This window comes from Pan troglodytes, chromosome 1 (genome assembly GCF_028858775.2).
Source record: "Pan troglodytes isolate AG18354 chromosome 1, NHGRI_mPanTro3-v2.0_pri, whole genome shotgun sequence".
Lineage (NCBI taxonomy): Eukaryota > Metazoa > Chordata > Mammalia > Primates > Hominidae > Pan > Pan troglodytes.
In genome coordinates this window covers 168,999,552-169,018,614 of record NC_072398.2, presented here as the reverse complement: position 1 = coordinate 169,018,614, position 19,063 = coordinate 168,999,552, and the positions used below count along the sequence as shown (strand labels likewise).

Below are 19,063 nucleotides of genomic sequence, written 5' to 3'. Positions count from 1 at the left end.
CGGAGATTGCAGTGAGCCGAGATCACGCCACCGCACTCCAGCCTGGCGACAGAGGCAGACTCCGTCTCAAAAGAAAAAAAAAAAAAGATTAGCAAAAGAAGATCATACACATTTATTTAATATACACAGGAGCCTTCATAAGGAAATGAAGTCCCAAGGAAACAAACCTGTGTGGTTTTTATGCTAGGTTTAAACCAAAGAAGTAAATAGCCGTGGAGTGGTAAGATTGGACAAAGGAGGCATGATCTAATGGTAACGAACTAGGAGGAACTTACTAAGGTCTGTTACTTAGATTCTTCTCTGTGTCCCTGTGTCTTCAGAGATAAGGATGTTCCCTTCCTCTGGGTATAGGCAGGGCACCTCTGTAATGAAGGTCTTATCACCTGCTTCAGGGGAAGATCAGAGAAATCCTTTTTAGGTTTTATGACCTGCTTCAGGGGAGAAGGGGTGGGAGGATTGAGAATTACCTTCCTGCCTCTGCTGTTTTCTCAAATGCCAAGATGCCATATTATTACGTAGGGTGTACTGAATCCCATCAAAAGTCATTGAAAACAGCTGAGCATAGAGGCACGTGCCTGTAGTCCCAGCTATTCAGGAGGCTGAGGCTGGAGGATTGCTTGAGCCCGGGAGGTTGGGGCTGCAGTGAGCCATGATTGTGCCACTGAACTCTAGCCTAGTCAACAGAATGAGACCCTGTCTCAAAAAAAATAAAAAATAAAAAATAAATAAAATCAGCAAAAGTCTATGTAAAGATGGTTGTTGTTTTTACAAATATTTCCCAGAAATACCAGATGTGGAAGATTCTAGATCATTACAACACTTTTGATATTTTGTTGCCAAAAGCTAGTACTTATATAATTTGTGTGTGTGTGTGTGGTGTGCATTTTCATATAGTATAACAAAGTATGGGTTCTTTGGTGTTTTTGTTTCTTAATTTTAAGAGAGAACTTCACTGGCTTCAAGTAAAAGAATACTCTTTACTCCACCTCTTTAAAATCATGTATTTTCAGTGAAATTGAAATTAATAAATTTTAAGAAAACCATTCTCTATACATTTTCTTTCCACTTATCCTTTTCTCACCCCATTGGTTGCTGTGGCAACGACTCCCAGCAGCCCTTAGAGCAAATGCCAGGCCATGCGGGGTTCCCCGCAGTGGAGCCACATGTCTGATACTGCACAACAGTTTGTGCTGACTCAGCCATGCACAGGAGGAGTGCTACCATTTCTCTCTTAAGTTTTGAATTAAAAACTAAACTGGCATTGCAGTGTCTTGATTTTTTAAAAATGAAAAACCAAGTCATTTTTCCCTCTCCCCTTGAAATTCTAGGTTCAGCTTTTGTTGTACTTACTAAAGAGAAGCAATTGTCACAGAGATTACAGGAAACCCCAGAGATTTTGGATGGAGGGAGGCATCCTAGGAGGCTGAGAGGAAGGGAAATCTATTATGCAATCAAAATAGACCTTTTATTTAATCCTGAAGCCTGACTGTGGAGACAGAGATAGTGTCCATGTTAGATTAGTCTTGCGAAGGCTGCCTTAAATTTGGTCTCTGTGAACTTTTGTTGACTGTCATCATCAACATGTTTTTCCTGGAAAGAAATGAGTGCACTGCATGAGAGATTCATCTGTAGTTTACGAACCTAGTGGCCCATGAGAAGCACCTGAGCACCTTGTTACAAAGATTCCTAAACCTTACCCCAGACAACCTGGCTCAGAATCTCAGCTAGTGGGGCCCAGTCATGGTTCTGTTTTATAAGCACCAAGGGTGATATTTTAGGTAGTATGGGGGAGAAAGTATTATTTTTTCCTCACCCATTGCAAGGTTCATGGCTGAGACCCTTATAACAAAAAGATTAACAAGAGAAAAGCATAACAAATTTGTTTATCCAAAATTTTATACAACACAAGAGCCTTCAGAAAGAAAGACCCAAAGACCCAGGGAAAACTGTGTTTTTATGGACAGTCCTGCAGAAGTATGACTGGAGGACAAAAGGGTATGATCTAGTGGCATGAAATTGGGGGGAACTCAGGAAAGCCTATTTGTTGTGATTCTTTTTTTTTTTTTTGGAGACGGAGTCTCACTCTGTCGCCCAGGTTGGAGTGCAGTGACACAATCTCGGCTTAGTGCAAGCTCCGCCTCCCAGATTCAAGCGATTCTCCTGCCTCAGCCTCCCGAGTAGCTGGGATTACAGGCATGTGCCACCACATCCAGCTAATTTTGGATTTTTAGTAGAGACAGGGTTTCACCATGTTGGCCAGGCTGGTCTCAAACTCCTCCTCAGGTGATCCACCCGCCTTGGCCTCCCAAAGTGCTGGGGTATCAGGCGTGAGCCACCGCGCTCAGCCTTGTTGCGATTCTTGGGCATCTCTGTGTGCTATTCCCTTCCTCTGAGTATAGGGCAGGACACCTGTCACATACACATCTGCAGGGGAGAAGGGAGGGAGGTCAGAGAGTGACCTTCTTAGGTTTTGTGGCCTGCTTCTGGGAAGTGGGGGCAGGGGGCTTTCTAGTTTCTGTGGCCACTTCAGGAGAAGGGGGTAAGAGAAGGTCAGAACACATAATCCTGCTTCTGTGGTTTTCTCAGTTTCCTTCAGTGTAAAATACTCAGTCTGCTAAGGTGCTACATTTTAGGGTATTGTGTTCTGAATCCTGACAATAACAATAAATCTAAGCCTGACAAATAATCTAAGGAGATAGGCCTGGGAACCATTGTTTCAGCTCTCAAGGGATCTTATTACCTAAAATGTCTACCAGTTGAAGAGATGGCTGTGGTGTGATGAACAGGTCACAGCACTTGGATTCAGCAGAACTGACCCTGACATTGGCCAGGTCACCTCAGTTCTCTATCAGTCAGTTCATCTGCAAATGGAGGCATTTACGAAGGTGTGGGGAAGAATCGATGACACAGTGAACTGTGAAATGTTTCTTTCGTATAAGGAGGTATTATGACCATGTGAGGATTCTGACGATAGCTTCTTAAAACTGAGGGAGAAATTCAAAGTCATTTTATCTTTCCTTTAAAATGATATTGGAGAATTTTATACATGATTTGTTAGAGAAAAAAATTGAACTATATGCTAGAAGACTTTTTAACAGTTTTCATATTTAGTTGCCAAAAGCTAGTACTGGCATAATTTATGTGTGTGTGGTGTGTATTTTTGTGTGGCAACAAAGGATGGGTTCTTTGTTTTTTCTGTTTCTTAATTTTAAGGGAGAACTTCATTGGCTTCAAGTATTAGGTTGGTGCAAAAGTCATTGTGGTTTTTTTCATTACTTTTATTGGCAAAAATCACAATTACTTTTGTACCAACCTAATAAAAGAATACTCTTTACCTCTTTAGTCTATAGTTTCAACCCATAAATTAGCTTCATAACCTTATGTGAGATTTTCATTCTTTGGTCTTATTTCTTTATCAAATGGAGTCTGAAAGTAAGGAGGGGTGACTGTAAGAGAAGGTCCATGATTTCTTAGTTCCTTTTGCCTGAATTAAAAGTCTCTGATTTCATGATATGGTGAAAACATAGCAATTAATGTATCTGAAGTGCTGGACCTGTCATCTTTTAAACTCCATCTAACTATGAGTCTAAATAAAAGTCGTAGGGTAACCCAAATTCTGAGGCCTGAAAATGTTAATAAAAATTCAATGGAAGTATATGTGTTACAGAGTATTTGGCACTTTTATTCTCTTATTATTATGCTTTCTGTTTTATGAGGCACTGAAAAAAATGATTACCTATAAATCTTTTTGCTTATCAAGTTTCTTCAGCTTGATAAAGTGGGTTTTAAAAGATAATGTGCACATAGTAATTTGTTTTTCTAGTACTACTAATGGATTTTAATTTTGAATACAGCTCTAAAGAGGAAATTGTTTTACTTCTTTTAACTGAAGGGATAATTATCTTTGAGAAAAAAATTGTATCTGTCTAAAGCTTTTAGATTTCCAATCACTTTTATATAACATTGTTTGGGGCAGTGTCAGAACAGTGTGTCCTAGCAATTGAAGAGGATCTTCAAAATCACTCATTTCTGTTTTCAGTAGGTTTAGATGGACTATCTAATATATGCCAGACACTGTTGTGGGTACAGAAGACTGCAGAGAGTTGGGTGAACAAGGAGCTCATGGAGTTTATATTCTAGGGGAGGGAAGTCGAAGGAAATAAGGAATCTAAAAAGATACTTTTCAGCTAGGACCATGAAGACAGATGGACAAAACTAGAGACAGGGTCTTGCTCTGTCACCCAGGCTGGAGTGCAGTGGCGTGATTGTGGCTCAGTGCAGCCTCAACCTCCTGGGCTCAAGCAGTCATCCCACCTCAGCCTCCCAAGTAGCTGGGACTACAGGTGTCCACCCTCATGCCTGGCTGATGTTTTAATTTTTTGTAGAGATGGAGTCTTGCTATATTGCCCAGGCTAGTCTTGAATTCCTGCCCTTAAGCAATCTTTCTGCCTTCCAAAATGCTGGGATGATGCACCTGGCCCCCCAAAATTATTAATAAAATTGTATAACTATGAAATACGCTCAATTATTATTATTATTTTTTTTTTTTTTTTGAGGCAGAGTGTTGCTCTGTCACCCAGGCTGGAGTGTAGAGGTGCCATCTCGGCTCACTGCAACCTCCCCCTCCTGGGTTCAAGTGATTCTCCTGCCTTAGCCTCCCGATTAGCTGGGATTACAGGCATGTGTCACCATGCCATCTAATTTTTGTATTTTTAATAGAGACAGGGTTTCACTATACTGGCCAGGCTGGTCTCGAACCCCTGACCTGGCTAGTGATCTGCCCACCTCAGCCTCCCAAAGTGCTGGGATTACGGGTATGAGCCACTGTGCTCGGCCTAAGTATACCCAATTCTTTAATGTTTCAGGGTTGGGATTTTTTTGCTGAGCTTTATTCTGTTGAGCTTATTTCATTCTCCCACAAAACAGAAAACAATAAAAAGAAATTAAGGAAAGCTGAATAACTCATCTGTTAGCATTTAGGCAAATAAAGTCAGAACAAGATAGATGCAGGATTATTGGAAATGTCAACCAAAACGAGTCCTTGGCATGATACAGTAGAAAGTGTAGCTGACCAGTGGGTTGAGAATTAGCTAGAACATCTATACTATTCAGTATATTTGCAGATATTAGTTGTTTTTCCTGACAACACACTGAAATAAGTGGGTAACTTCAGCTACTGGTATTTTTCTCAATGCTCTTATCTCTCTGAATTATAACTAGTCATATGCGTGCTTGTCTCCAGTGATAGATTTTGGGGTCCTTGAAAACAAATTCAGTATTATATTCCCTTTGTATCACAAGCCTGGCATGAATTTGGATTCAATTCATAGTAATTCATTGAATAAGCAGGATTATAGTAGGGTCACAAAAAAGCATTGACTAGAAAAATATAGCTGCTGGTTTTGGCCAGGCATGGTGGCTCACGCCTAATAATCCCAGCACTTTGGGAGGCCGATGTGGGCGGATCACAAGGTCAAGAGATCGAGACCATCTTGGCCAATGTAGTGAAACCCCATCTCTACTAAAACTACAAAAGTTAGCTGGGCGTGGTGGCGCATGCCTATAGTCCCAGCTACTCGGGAGGCTGAGGCAGGAGAATTGCTTGAACCCGGAAGGTGGAGGTTGCAGTGAACCGAGATCGTGCCACTGTACTCCAGCCTGGCGACAGAGCAAGACTCTGACTCAAAAAAAAAAGAAGCTGCTGGTTTCAAAAGTCAGAATAATAAATCTATAACTTAGTCCCTCAGTGGGATATTGATAAGGGAACCAATTTTTTGAGGGTATTTTAAGCCACTGATAGGGGTCTTTTTTAAATTGTGGTAAAATATACATAACAACATTTACTATTTTACTGTCTTTAATTGTATTGTTCAATGTTAAATACATTCACATTGTACAACCATCCATCTCCAGAACTTTTTTATTTTCCCAAACAGAAACTACAGAAAGGGTTTTGATTCTACACTTGACTAGCACACAATTGTAAAGCTGTTTCAGTGGTCTCCATATCACAGGACAAACACTTGATCCAGTGGTGGCATTTCTCTGCACCTGCAGATGTTCCAGGGTCTTCTCCCTGCCTCAAAGAAGAGACTCAGGGTAGAACAATGTTAGTCCCTTCCTCTAATGGTTCCCACCAGAGGACTGTGTGGCTTTTCTTCATGCCGTCATGGGGAAAACTTCTTTCTTCCTTAAGTCTCCATTTTTCTTAAAACAAACAAAAAGTTAAGTAGAAAAGAGCAGCTTGGTCACCAACTTAAGACTAACTTTAAAACTCAACATAACTATATCATGGAAACAAAAATCATGAGATTTTGTTTCCCCTAACATTATTTGGACTCCTATCTCCCAGGCATTTTTGGGAAACATCCACTTTTAAGGTAACAACCCCATTTTACATAAGAAATCTGGGTTCATAGAGGTTTAGTAATTGGTCCAAGGAATCAGAGATGTTAAGTGCCTCAGCTTGTGTTTGAACTTAATTGTGACCCTAACCCTTACCCTTCCTATTCTGCCACAAGAATGTGTGATGCTTCAGCCTCCCAAAGTGCTGGGATCACAGGCATGAAACACCGTGCCCAGCCTCATTTCAGTGTCTTTAATAGCTAGTAGTTCATTACAGTTTTACATTTATTCTTGCACTAAATATTGTGTTTTAATTTTTTTGAGAAATGTGTCTACATCATATAGATTTTAAAATGTACCAACTTATAGTTTGTGTTGATGTACGGTCCATAATTTTATTTAAAAAACCTGTCTGCAGTTATTTTTCTCTTTTAGTTCTGTAATTTATTTTTATTTATTTATTTTTAGAGATGAGGGTCTTCCTCTGTAGGCCAGACTAAAGTGCAGTAGTACAGTCATGGCTCATTGTAGCCTTGAACTCCTGGACTTAATGATCCTCCCGCCTCAACCTCCAGAGCAGCCAAAATTATAGGCGCGTGCCGCTATGCTGGGCTAACTTTTTAAATTTTTTGTACAAACGGGGTCTCGCTATGTTGCCCAGGCTTGTCTCAAACTCCTGGGCTCAAGCAGTCCTCCCAAAATGCTGGGATTATAAGCATGAGCCACTGTATCCAGCTTTGTAATTTATTTTCATCACCTATTTTTTCTCGTTAAGTTTTTAAAGAGCCTATCTTATTAATGTTTTCTAAGAAGTAGGTTTTAATTTCACTGAACTTCAGAATGCATTTTTATTTTGTTTTGTTTGTTGGTGATAGTTCTATATTCATTCATTAGTAGATGCCCTTATCTTTGCTATTTTCTGTCTTCTTATTTCTTTGCATTTGCTATGTATTTTTCCAATTTCTTAGTTGTAATACTTTTTTTTTAACTTTTCTTGTTCTCCGGTAAATTGTTCAAAATTATAAAATTGCCTTCTAAGTTCTTCTTTAGCTGTGTCTCTCAAGTTTGACATAGAGAATTATAATTTTTATTCAATTGTGAATACTGTATTTCTTAATTTTCTGTTTAAGATCTTGGGTTTTTTGCTAATATTAATTTATTTCTAAACCCCTGAGGTTTTTAAAGTTCTCTTTTTATTGTTAATTTATAATTTTTTTGTTTTATTGCAGTATATTTCAAGAACACAGCCTGTGTAATATTGAGTCTTTGAGAGCTATTGAAGTTTCTTTTATGGCCCAATATGCAGTCTGTTTCTGTACTTGTTCTGTGTGTGAGTTGCAAAAAATGTGCATTTTGTGTCTGTCAGTTGTAGAGTTCTCTTATATCTACTATTTTGAGTGCATTGTCTTGTTAAAGTTATCAACATCTTTTTTTTAAAAAAAAGATGCCTTATTACTTTCTGAGAGAGGTGTGTTAAAATTGGTGTTTCATGTTGTTTTCTTAGCTGCGATATCATTTCTTAACCGTCTTACCCTATAAGTCCAATAAACAAAGCAGATGAGAGCATAAGTGCTCTGGTTGAATCCGGGAGAATTCAACCCCCCATCCCTGGGGGACTCTATGGCACCTCTGCAGAACCCCTAAAATGGAATATTATTGCTGTAAACAGCCTATCAATTAACCTTCCAGTCTTATTTCTGATCACCCACTCACTAGTCCAAAGAATTTCCAGTTTGCAGCCAACAGCTACCCGTGTTCTCCTCCCCATCCCAACTGCGTTTTCCTCTTGCCATTTCACCCACCAAGATTCTTCTTCACATAATCAAATTCCATACCTTACTCAAGACTCTGCTTAAATTTTGCTAATTCCAAAAAATCTTTTCTAGCCATATCCATTCTTGGAATTCTAAAAGCAATTACTGGGGCCAGACATGGTGGCTCACACCTGTAATCCCAGCTCTATAAGAGGCCAAGGCGGGCGGATCACCTGAAATCGGGAGTTTGAGACCAGCCTGGGCCACATGGCGAAACCCTGTCTCTACTAAAAATTAAAAAATTAGCTGGGTATGGTGGCGCACTCCTGTGATCCCAGCTACTCGGGAGGCTGAGGCACAAGAATCGCTTGAACCTGGGAGGTGGAGGTTGCCCTGACCCAAGATCGCACCACTGCACTCCAGCCTGGGTGACAGAGCAAGACTTCATCTCAAAAAATAAAATAAAATAAAAGCAATTATTGGTAGCACAATTAATTTAGTATTTATTCACTGATCTAATTAACTAATAAGTTAGTATTTATTCAGTGACCAGCAGTCGTAATGGTTGGGAATTTCAAAAATAATTGTAGTTGTTGAATATTTGTTGTGTTAACTTTATTTCTCCTGTTATGCTGTGTGAGCATCTTTACTGTAATGCATGTCTTACATGTCTCTATTCATTCAAGTACCCACACAGCATCTTGTTCTTGGTTGCCGACCAGCAAAAATGCCTTGTATTTATTCACTTCAATGTTAATATGACTTAACTCTTTTCCTATATAGTTAACAGTTTTGTGATCTTGCAAGTCCTTCATTTTACTGTATTTTGCTAAATGTGTTCATTATTATTAGTAACAAGCTTTGTTCAGTGAGAGTTCTTTACGATTCTCTTCAAAATTCTTGTAAAGCAGATTTATTTTCATTCTAAAATAAGCCCCCCCCTTGTGCTTTATTCTTTTATTATAAATTTATGCATAAAGTCATTTTTACAAGTTTAAATTTATCTACTCACTTATAAAGCAGTGTTTGTTAAGTCTGGTAAAGTGATAGAGTGGACTGGGCTGTCTTCTTCCCCACTTTACCTTAAGACAAATGATTTGACTTGAGCTTTTAATTTGCAAGGTTCCCTCCTAAGGACAGCAAATGTAATATAAGTGAAGCATTAGAATGAGCATTTAGGGTTCCAAGAGGGTCACAATCTACGAATTTGTTATTTAAAAGCTGATGAGATGATTGCTTCCAGCCATGGTAGTAGGCATGAAGCCTTTGAGTGTGGTGGCACACCTGGCCTGATCTTGTGCTCTGCAGGGCACAGCACATGCTTAAAGCAGTACCATCCTCACACTGATTTGTCAGTGTGGTTTTGCTGCACAGAACCAACACAAGTGAGACATAGCCAGCCATCTCCTAAAACAGGTCCTTTTGACCCTAACATAGAGGTAGCAAAGTGAGACAGAAGATGGAATAAGAGAAGTATAGAACACCTATAAACTATGAGCCGCTAAGCCCTTCAATATGTATGTTGTTTAATTTTCTCAACATCCATGAAATGGATAGTAACAATTTACAGATGAAAAAGTGGAACCTCATAGAGATAAACCAATGTATTCATTGTTAGATATTGAGTAAATGGTAGATTTGTGGAATGAATTCAAATATGAGAGCTAAACCAACACCCTTAATTCCCCTTGCTTTTGCTCCCATAACCCAGTGTTATTTGGTACCCTTTGTATTAATATATATTAATGTAATTATTTAGAATTGTTGATTTTCTTTCCTACTGGACCATAAGTCCTAAGAGTAGAAACCATGATTGTTTTGTTCAGTGTTAAATCTCTAAGACCAAATACTTTGCTTGCCTCAAATCTGGTGCTCAGCTAATGTTTTTGCTTCCCTTTTTAGTGCGGGTGGGTTGGGGCAGATAGGAAGGGGACCATGGTTTCTACCACTTTGTGTTGATTGACTTAGGTAAGAAAAGAGTCCACAGAAAGTCTAGGCCAGTGTGAACCTGAACAATCAGAAGGTCTTATGGGCGAGTTAAACTTCTTAGGAGGAAATAAAATAATTTTTAACTGTAACCTACATCTAAGGCCATGCATGACCTTAAGTACCTTCATTCTCAAAAATAAACTATTATAGAGCTTGGCACAGTGCCACATACTAGTAGTTCCAGCTACTTGGGAGGCTGAAGCAGGGGGATCACTTGAGCCCAGGAGTTGGAGGCTGTAGTGTGCTATAGTCACACCTGTGAATAGCCACTGCAGCACTCCAGTCTGCGCAATATAGCAAGACTCTGTCTCTTAAAAAACAAAAAAGGTACCATAGTTGAGAAATCACAGTAAGGATGGGGAAATGCTGACATCTCAATAATACAGATCAAGCTACTCTATTTAATTTTTAAAAAATTCTTTTAATAGAAAAAATCAGACAAAGATATGCAGATCTGCCTGGAGAACTGCACGTTATTGAACTTGAAAAAGATAAGAATGGACTTGGACTCAGCCTTGCTGGTAATAAAGACCGATCACGCATGAGCATATTTGTGGTGGGAATTAACCCGGAAGGACCTGCTGCCACAGATGGACGAATGCATATTGGAGATGAACTCTTAGAGGTGAGAAGCATATGTTTTTAACTTATCTTTTGGTGAAGTGGATGGGTGCAGTGGATGTTGTATAGGAAAATGAGGTGAAAGGGAAGAATGATGTCAAATTATATTTCCTTCAACTATTTAAAATCATTTTTCAAAGCAAGAACAGAAATCAAACTGTTGTTTGCAAATGTTATTTGCTGCTTAAGTAAAAACTAATCTCACAGAATATTTTAGAAGTTCTTCAGTAAAATATCATGGAAACATATTAAAACCTTTGTTTTTAATATCAATTTTTAAATATTCAAAATTAATTTGTATATTAACCTAATTTTGATAGTATTTATCAAAATTCTCTTTGGGTTTTAAATTAGTCATACATGTAACTGTTGTGGTTCTTCAGTTTTTCGGGGGGAAGTGGGGAAGATGTTAGAGCCAACAAGAGCCTGTGAACTTCTCAAAAATAATAGTTAATGTCTGTGAAGTTCAGGATATGGGTTAAGGCTACATAGGTTCTTTCTTTAGGAATAGAATAGACAAAAGAGAAGCTAAGAAGATGACTGATCCTCTTTTAATTATTCCAGATAATTTCATTAATAATCTGAAAAGGTTATTCTTATTCTTCTACACTGAAATTTAAGGTATCTGTTCTGAGCTTATCTTAGTTTGATACTCATTTGCTTGTTCATTCACTCATTCTTTCAGCTAACACTTTTGAGTGTCTATTAGGACCAGAAACAGAAAAAGAGATGAATACATCCAGTTCCTTCATTAGTATAGCTCACAGTCTAGAAGAAGAAAACAGACGTGAAAAGATATTTATACTACAAAATGAGAAATGCAATGATGATGATGATGATGATGATGTTGATGATGACAATAACAGCTAAAATATACCTGGTACCAAACACAACAACCTCTTTTACTGGTGAGATCACAAAGTAAATGATGGTGTTAGGATTCAATGGCAGGCAGTTTGACTTGTAGCTCTTTGTAAACCATTGTGCTTTAAAGCCTATTTGATAAAATATTCCAACTTTAGGACACTTAGGGGAGCTAAATCATGGAGACACTGAGTGTTAGACTGCTTACTTGAAATGAAGGCTTACTGATTTTGCATTTTACGATTTCCTCCTCAGACTCTGACTCAGAATAGAGTTTACAGTCATCCATAATTTTACTTGCCTAATAATAACTACTGCCACAGCTGGCCAGGTGCAACAGGAAGACCATCGCCATCAACTCTTTCTTCCAAACCTTGGTTGCTTCTCCCCACTTAAAACCTGTTTCTGCAAAGAAGTCACTTCCAGGATTACTTTTCTTTTCTTGTTCTTTTATAATATGGCACCATGAATGGGACCCACATTGGGTCGTAACACTGACTAGCATAATCATTACATAAATAAAGTCAAAGATGACCTTATGTAACCAATATTATTCATTGCCTCAGTTTGTTTCCTTTGGCTTATGTTTAGAGACTTCCTCAGAGATGAGACAAAAGTGATGCTGGTAGTAAAAATGATGAAAGTTAGAGCCAATGTACTCAGTTATTGCTAGCACTGTGCATATGCATTGTACATATTTGTATTCAGTATTCTTAAAAATCCTTTATGGTAACAATTATTATTATCTCCATTTTATGGATTAGAAACTGGGTAAATAATATACCTAATATTGCAGAACTAAGTGAATAAGTGTGGATAAGAACTCAGGCTTGCCAGACTCCAAGACCCATGTTACAGCCACTAAAGTATACTATGTTCCCTGTGGGACTTTTTTTTTTTTTTTTTTTTTTTTTGAGACGGAGTTTCACTCTTGTTGCCCAGGCTGGAATGCAATAGCACGATCTCGGTTCACTGCAACCTCTGCCTCCCAAGTTCAAGAGATTCTCCTGCCTCAGCCTCCCGAGTAGCCAGGATTACAGGCATGTGCCACCATGCCCAGCTAATATTTGTATTTTTAGTAGAGACGGGGTTTCTCCATGTTGGTCAGGCTGGTCTCGAACTCCCGACCTCGGGTGATCCACCCGCCTCAGCCTCCTAAAGTGCTGGGATTACAGGTGTGAGTCACCGGGCCTGGTCCCCATGGGACTTCTTTAACCAACCCAATTTGTTTAGATTCAGGAGATTCCTGATTTTTGATGCTTTAGTCTTCAGGGAATCATGTACATTAAGTCACTCTGTTATGTTATACATATCTAGACAGAGATTTCCTGTCTTGCTTGGTACATGGAAATACTCCAAAGGCTATAATTTGGAATATGAAGATTCTTGTTCTGTTCTTTCTACCTTATTAAGACTCAAGATGGAATGTCCTGTGATATCCAGACCAACAGGAGCATGGGTATTTTATTTCTCTGTCTGACATTTTATTAGACAGTGGTAACAAATGAGCTGTGGCTGCAGAGTAATGAGAGTGTTTTACAGGTCAAACACAAAATTCAGCACTATGTATGTGGCAGCAAGCACTGGACTTGGAAGACCTACCGTAACTTGTCTCGATTCTTTTGGTTATTGGTTGTATTTCAGAAGTTGCTCAGCATAATGTATGTAAGAGGTAAAGAGTTTTCCTTCTCTTAGACAGCAGAACATCAACTGACATCAAATGTGTGAAGACTATCCCCCACATACCAAGCAATTCTTCAGCTGACACCAATTGAGTATCCTATGATTCAATTCAATTCTGACACTAGGTACCTGGAGACAGCGTCAGTCCCACAAGTTAAGGGCTCAGTCCCACAATACTGTCTCCCACCACTTTAGAGGCTGTTTGCAATCCCAGGTTATGACCTGAACTTCTGACCAACCAGCTCTTAATTGGGAGTTCCCATTAACCCCTAACTCAGGTTTGATTAATTTGCTAGGGTGACTCACAGAAGTCAGGGAAACAATTTACTTATATTTAGTCATAAAGGAAGTTACGAAGATACAGGTGAACAACCAGATGAAGAGATAGATACACAGGTTGAGGTGTAAGTGAAGGGGAGGGCAGAGTTTCCATGCCCTGTCTGGGCGTGCTACCCACCAGACAGGTCCACGTGTTCAGCAAGCCAAGAGCTCTTCAAACCCCATAGTTCAGGGGTTTTTATTAAGGCTTCATCATGTAGGCATGAGCAATTATTACCTCATTCTCCCTGAGGGTCGGAACTGAACATTCCAAGCTTTTAGCTGTGGTTTGGTCCTTCTGGCAATCATCTCCCATTCAAGAACCCACCAAGAGTTGCCTCATTAGAACAAAAGACACTCTTGTCACACAAGGAATTCCAAGGGATTAGGAGCTCTGTGTCAGGAACCCAGATCAGAGACCAAATATTAAAACAAGAGATGTAACTAACACCTAGCACCCCTGTTGCTCAGGAAATTACAAGGGTTTTAGGAGCTCTGTGCCAGAAACTGCAAGCAGAGAACTAATATATATTTCTGATTATATCACAATAGCACAGCATGGTGAATAGTTAACTGTTAATTAAAACAGACTTCCACTCCCTTAGAAACTTCTGGTATCTGTTTGCTAAGCTAGAGTCTGGAAGAACTCTGCTGGATAAAAAATAACATTTTGCTTTATTGGACTCCTCCTATGCTTTCCTTTGACTTTCGGAATTTGTCCCTTTCATTGCAATTCAGCAATTTCATCTTCATTCAGAGATGGAATGAGCAAAAAGATTAAACATACCAATAACTTAACTCCCCATCACTCCACAAAGATTCTCTAGTTTAAAAAAAAAATGATAACAAATAAAAATATGTTGGAATATAGATTCTGGCATCATGTATCTTTGGCTAATTATTTATCTTCTCTAAGCCTCAGCTACCTCCTTTTTCAAATGGAGAAATTAATTCATTCAGCAAATATCTTACTGTGCATCTGTCATATAGCAGGTGCTGTATGAACAAAGTGTAGATTCTCTACTGGTGAACAAAATACATACCTGCCCTCACAGAGCTTCCAGTCTAGTGATTGTACAGCATCAACCTCAGAGGGTAGTGTGGGAATTAATAAGAGTATCTGGTACATAGCAATACCTTAATACATTTCAGATGATTTTGATTTTATTCATAATTTTTTTCAGCGTTGTATAGCTCAGTTCTTTTTAGTTCATTTATATTAATGCCTTTGTCTCTGAAAGTCTGTCCCATAGGGAAGTCATCTTTTTATTCCTTGATGGCTCTATGCAACATCCTGAAGAGCTGGGAGAATGGAAAAATGCATATACAGGATTCTTTTTTTTTTTCCCAAGACAGAGTTTCACTCTTGTTGCCCAGTCTGGAGTGCAGTGGCGCCACCTTGGCTCACTGCAACCTCCACCTCCCAGGTTCAAGCAATTCTCCTGCCTCAGCCTCCCAAGTAGCTGGGATTACAGGTGCATGCCACCACGCCTGGCTAATTTTTTGTATTTAGTAGAGATGGGGTTTCACTATGTTGGTCAGGCTGGTCTTAAACTCCTGATCTCAGGTGATCCACCTGCCTCAGCCTCCCAAAGTGCTGGGATTACAGGGGTGAGCCACCATGCCCAGCCCATATACAGGATTCTTAAGCATTTATAACCCATCTTCTCATTGGGCTTTAGGTCAGAGATGATAGAGAATTAAATTCATGTGAGAACCATTTCCCTGTTTTCTTTTTATAACTCAGAAAAATTTGCAATTATTACTCTATGATATGTGAAGAATTTGTATGTAGTATAATATCAAATCCAATGTGCTTTTGAGCTGAGTATAGGAAATTTATTTAATGATGAGTACCAAGAAAGCTAAAGCCAGTGTTATAATAGCTGTTCTTTGGATATTGCAGTGTAGTAGATTGTAGAAGTATACTGCATTATATGGGAAGCATTTGCAAGTGGGCTTTTAGATTATACCTATTGGGTTTCTGAGAGCAAATCATGAGTGGTTGCTTTACCCCCTGACACTGTTTATTTTTATCGTCTCTCCCTCAATTGAAGTAAAATGCTCAGTGTCTTGATTATTTTTATAACTTCATTATTTGCACATATTATTTATCATTATTGTTTTGTCTCTATGATATGGCTTTGCTCACAGCCTCCTTTTAGTTATACTTGATCTTAATTCCTTCAGACGCTTAGATGAGGTTAATTTATAGAAAATAGCAAAAAGAGAGGTTGAGCATACATTGTGGCTTCTTTGAAGCCAGAAACTCAGCTTCTCTTTGAGAGCCCTGTCCATGACACACTTTTGGTGTGACGTTTGCTAGCAGTTTTGTTGCTGCGGGACTGCACCATTACAGTGGAAGAGCATTCAGCAAATTCTGTCCATCAATGGCTTGGTTCACATACAAAAGAAATTTTACATTAAGCCCCTAAAAGACAATATGATTAAATCTCAGCTTCTTTGCCCTTTACTTCCATGCTAGTAAGAGGGTTACTGAATTAATTTCAAAAGGCATTAACATATAATCACCATGTGGACTGGAATGAGACTTATGCTAGAGTATTGGCTTTCCCAAAGCAATTAGTCCCGGAAAATGCACAGGCCTGAGCATGGGGCTGTCATATGAATATAGGATTCATTTATAATCTTCCCTTCAGTGCCAATGTAGGAAAAAAGAGTTGATGGTGCTGTGCAGGGAATTGGAGTGATTTGTCAGGTTCCAGAAGCAGCCAGAAGGAACAAAGTGGGTGGCACAAGAGGTGCACAATTGATTGGGCTAGTGTATTGAGCTGTGTTTTGTCTGGCTCCCAAGCCTTTTGAAATAGAAGAAGTATGCAGTACATTCCCTTTGTATCATTCACCTGAAGGATAACCCAAGTAAAATCCTGTCATTTTGCTTATGTGTAAAATGATATTTAAGAATCATGAAAAATCAAAAGCATGAATGTGTCCCATATTTGTCAGGGATAAAGACATAGAGCTACAGGTAATCTCAGATCTCAGTGTCCAGTAATATTTATTTTATAAGAGAAAAAACCGAAACCATAAAAGTTAAATGACTGGCCCAGGTATACATGCAGCTGCTTCATGCAAAACTCCTGCCAGGAGCCCTTACCAGCATCACTGTCTCAGCAGTTTATCCCTGACTTTCTGCTTGCTGCCAGTGAATTGTTTTTGAAATCTTTTGGAAAACTTAGATGTGTTTGGAAGTACAGTAGAGTACTTAATAAATCACTAGCTTCTGCGTATGTATGGATAAGATTACTTATAATTTATAGTCAGAAGCTTCTGTCATCTAGATTGGCTTTTTTAGATTACCATACATGGATGCAATTTTATGAAGTGTGTTTCTTAATGAAATAACTATGCCCTCAGAGACCTCATGTAATAAAATATCCCATTATAAGTAGTTTGAGGAACAGGAAGAAGAACAAAGAATTAAAAATTGCAAGAAAATAACTTTTCCTGTAGCTTTATTAATAGAGATAGGTTCTTTTTTTCTTTTCTTTTCTTTTCTTTTTTTGAGATGGAGTCTTGCTCTATTGCCCAGGCTGGAGTACAGTGGCACAATCTTGGCTCACAGCAACCTCTGCTTCCTAGGTTCAAGTGATTCTTGTGCCTCAGCCTCCCGAGTACCTGGGATTACAGGTGCACACCACCATGCCCGGCTAATTTTTGTATTTTAGTGGAGATGGGGTGTCACCATGTTGGCCAGGCTAGTCTCGAACTCCTGACCTCAAGTGATCTGCCCGCCTTGGCCTCCCAAAGTGCTGGGATTACAGGGGTGAGCCACTGCACCTGGCCAGAGATAGGTTCTAAATAGCTAAAAGTGTAAAAATAAACTGATCAAGTGTTCGATTGTAGCTATGGTTTCACTAATACTAAATACTATTCACTAATACTAAAATATTACACTTTAGTGTGTGATTTGCTGTATGTCAATATTGTATCTCAAAGCTATTAAAAAATGAGTGATTAAACCTGACACAAATACATATTGTAAGCAAGCCCTGAATATGACCTTCCCATATGCGGAGCCAAAGTCACCTCATTTTGTTACTGGTAAGATGATCTGCAACCCGGTTCACAACTCTAAAAGTCACCAGAAGACTGTGGTGCTGGCTGAGTGGTCAGCCTCACACACTAAGTGCAGTCTTCTGGTCATTACAGCGTTGTAACCAATAGCTATCTGTGTCTTGCTAATCATGTTCCTTAAGTAATCAGTTGTGTTATACTCAGTTTCAGTTACAAAAGACTTGCTCATTAAAAGAAATTGAGAGTGAGGTTAGGGTGCTGAATAGGGAATTGAGCTAACATTGAGTACTTAACTATTTGCCTGGCAGTAGGCTGTGTTTTTAAGTTATTTGAGTTCTGGATTAATAATGATTCTAGAAGGTAATATGTGAATTCATTACCGTTTTGTATTAATAGTTTTAGTAGATAAAGATTAATGCAATTTATCCAGTACTAGTTTAAAACACCCAAGATAGTTTCTCACAATACAATTCCATGCTATTCTTATCTTCTTAGTTTTTTGTGTATGCGGTTTTTTGTTTTGTTTTGTTTTGTTTTGTTTTGTTTTGTTTAAAAAAAAAAAAGACAGGGTCTAGCTCTGTCACCCAGGCTGGGGGTGCAATAGAATGATCATAGCTCACTGTAACTTGAAACTCCTGGGCTCAAGTGATACTCCCTCCTCAGCATCCTGAGTAGCTAGAACTATAGGTGCATGCCACTGTGCCCAGCTTTTATATATATTATATATAATATATATATAATATATATATAATATATATAAATATATATTATATACATATTATATATATATATTTTTTTTCTTTTTGAGAAAGAATCTCACTCTGTCACCCAAGCTGGAGTTCAGTGGCATGATCTTGGCTCACTGCAACCTCCACCTCCTAAATTCAAGCTATTCTTCTGCCTCAGCCTCTCGATGAACTGAGATTATAGGCATGCGCCATCAGGCCTGGCTAATTTTTTTTTGTATTTTTAGTAGAGATGGGGTTTCACCATGTTGGCCAGGCTGGTCTCGAACTCCTGATCTTAAGTGATCTGCCTGCCTCCGCCTCCCAAAGTGCTGGGATTACAGGCGTGAGCCACTGCGCCTAGCCCAGCTAATTTTTATTTTATTTGTTGTAGAGTCAAAGTCTTTCTGTATTGCCCAGGCTAATCTCCAACTCCTGGGCTCAAGCAGTCTTCCCACCTCAACCTCCCAAAGGGCTGGAATTACAGATGTGAGCCACTGTGCCCAGCCTGTCTTTTAAAATTTTAATGCCACTTTGAATTAATTAAAAGTAGAATGTAGTTAGTGAAATTATAGTCATCACTTAAGAACCAAAGAAGAAGAAAATTTATTTTTTGAGCTTGTTCTTGCACTAGGAGAGCTTGTCTGAACTTCATAATTAAAGACCTTTACCCTTCAGTTCCTTCATAGAGTTCGAGTTTTATTTTCCAACTGCAGGAACTATTAT

The 19,063-nt window shown here is 38.9% G+C and overlaps 1 protein-coding gene and 1 long non-coding RNA gene across 15 annotated transcripts in view; one reads left to right on the top strand and one right to left on the bottom strand.

Moving 5' to 3' along the window:
* PATJ (PATJ crumbs cell polarity complex component) overlaps positions 1 to 19,063 on the top strand; it is a 421,434-nt gene that overhangs the window by 238,264 nt on the left and 164,107 nt on the right. For all 14 annotated transcript variants that reach the window (XM_063817330.1, XM_016919657.4, XM_016919650.4 and 11 more), the window contains one exon: positions 10,517 to 10,713. In XM_063817330.1, the coding sequence (XP_063673400.1) occupies positions 10,517 to 10,713 (197 nt within the window). The remainder of the gene's footprint in view (positions 1 to 10,516; positions 10,714 to 19,063) is intronic.
* The window catches only part of LOC134810899 (uncharacterized), a 46,827-nt gene continuing 33,888 nt past the window's right edge, over positions 6,125 to 19,063 (bottom strand). The window contains exon 3 of the long non-coding RNA XR_010159647.1: positions 6,125 to 6,207. This is a non-coding gene — a long non-coding RNA (uncharacterized LOC134810899). The remainder of the gene's footprint in view (positions 6,208 to 19,063) is intronic.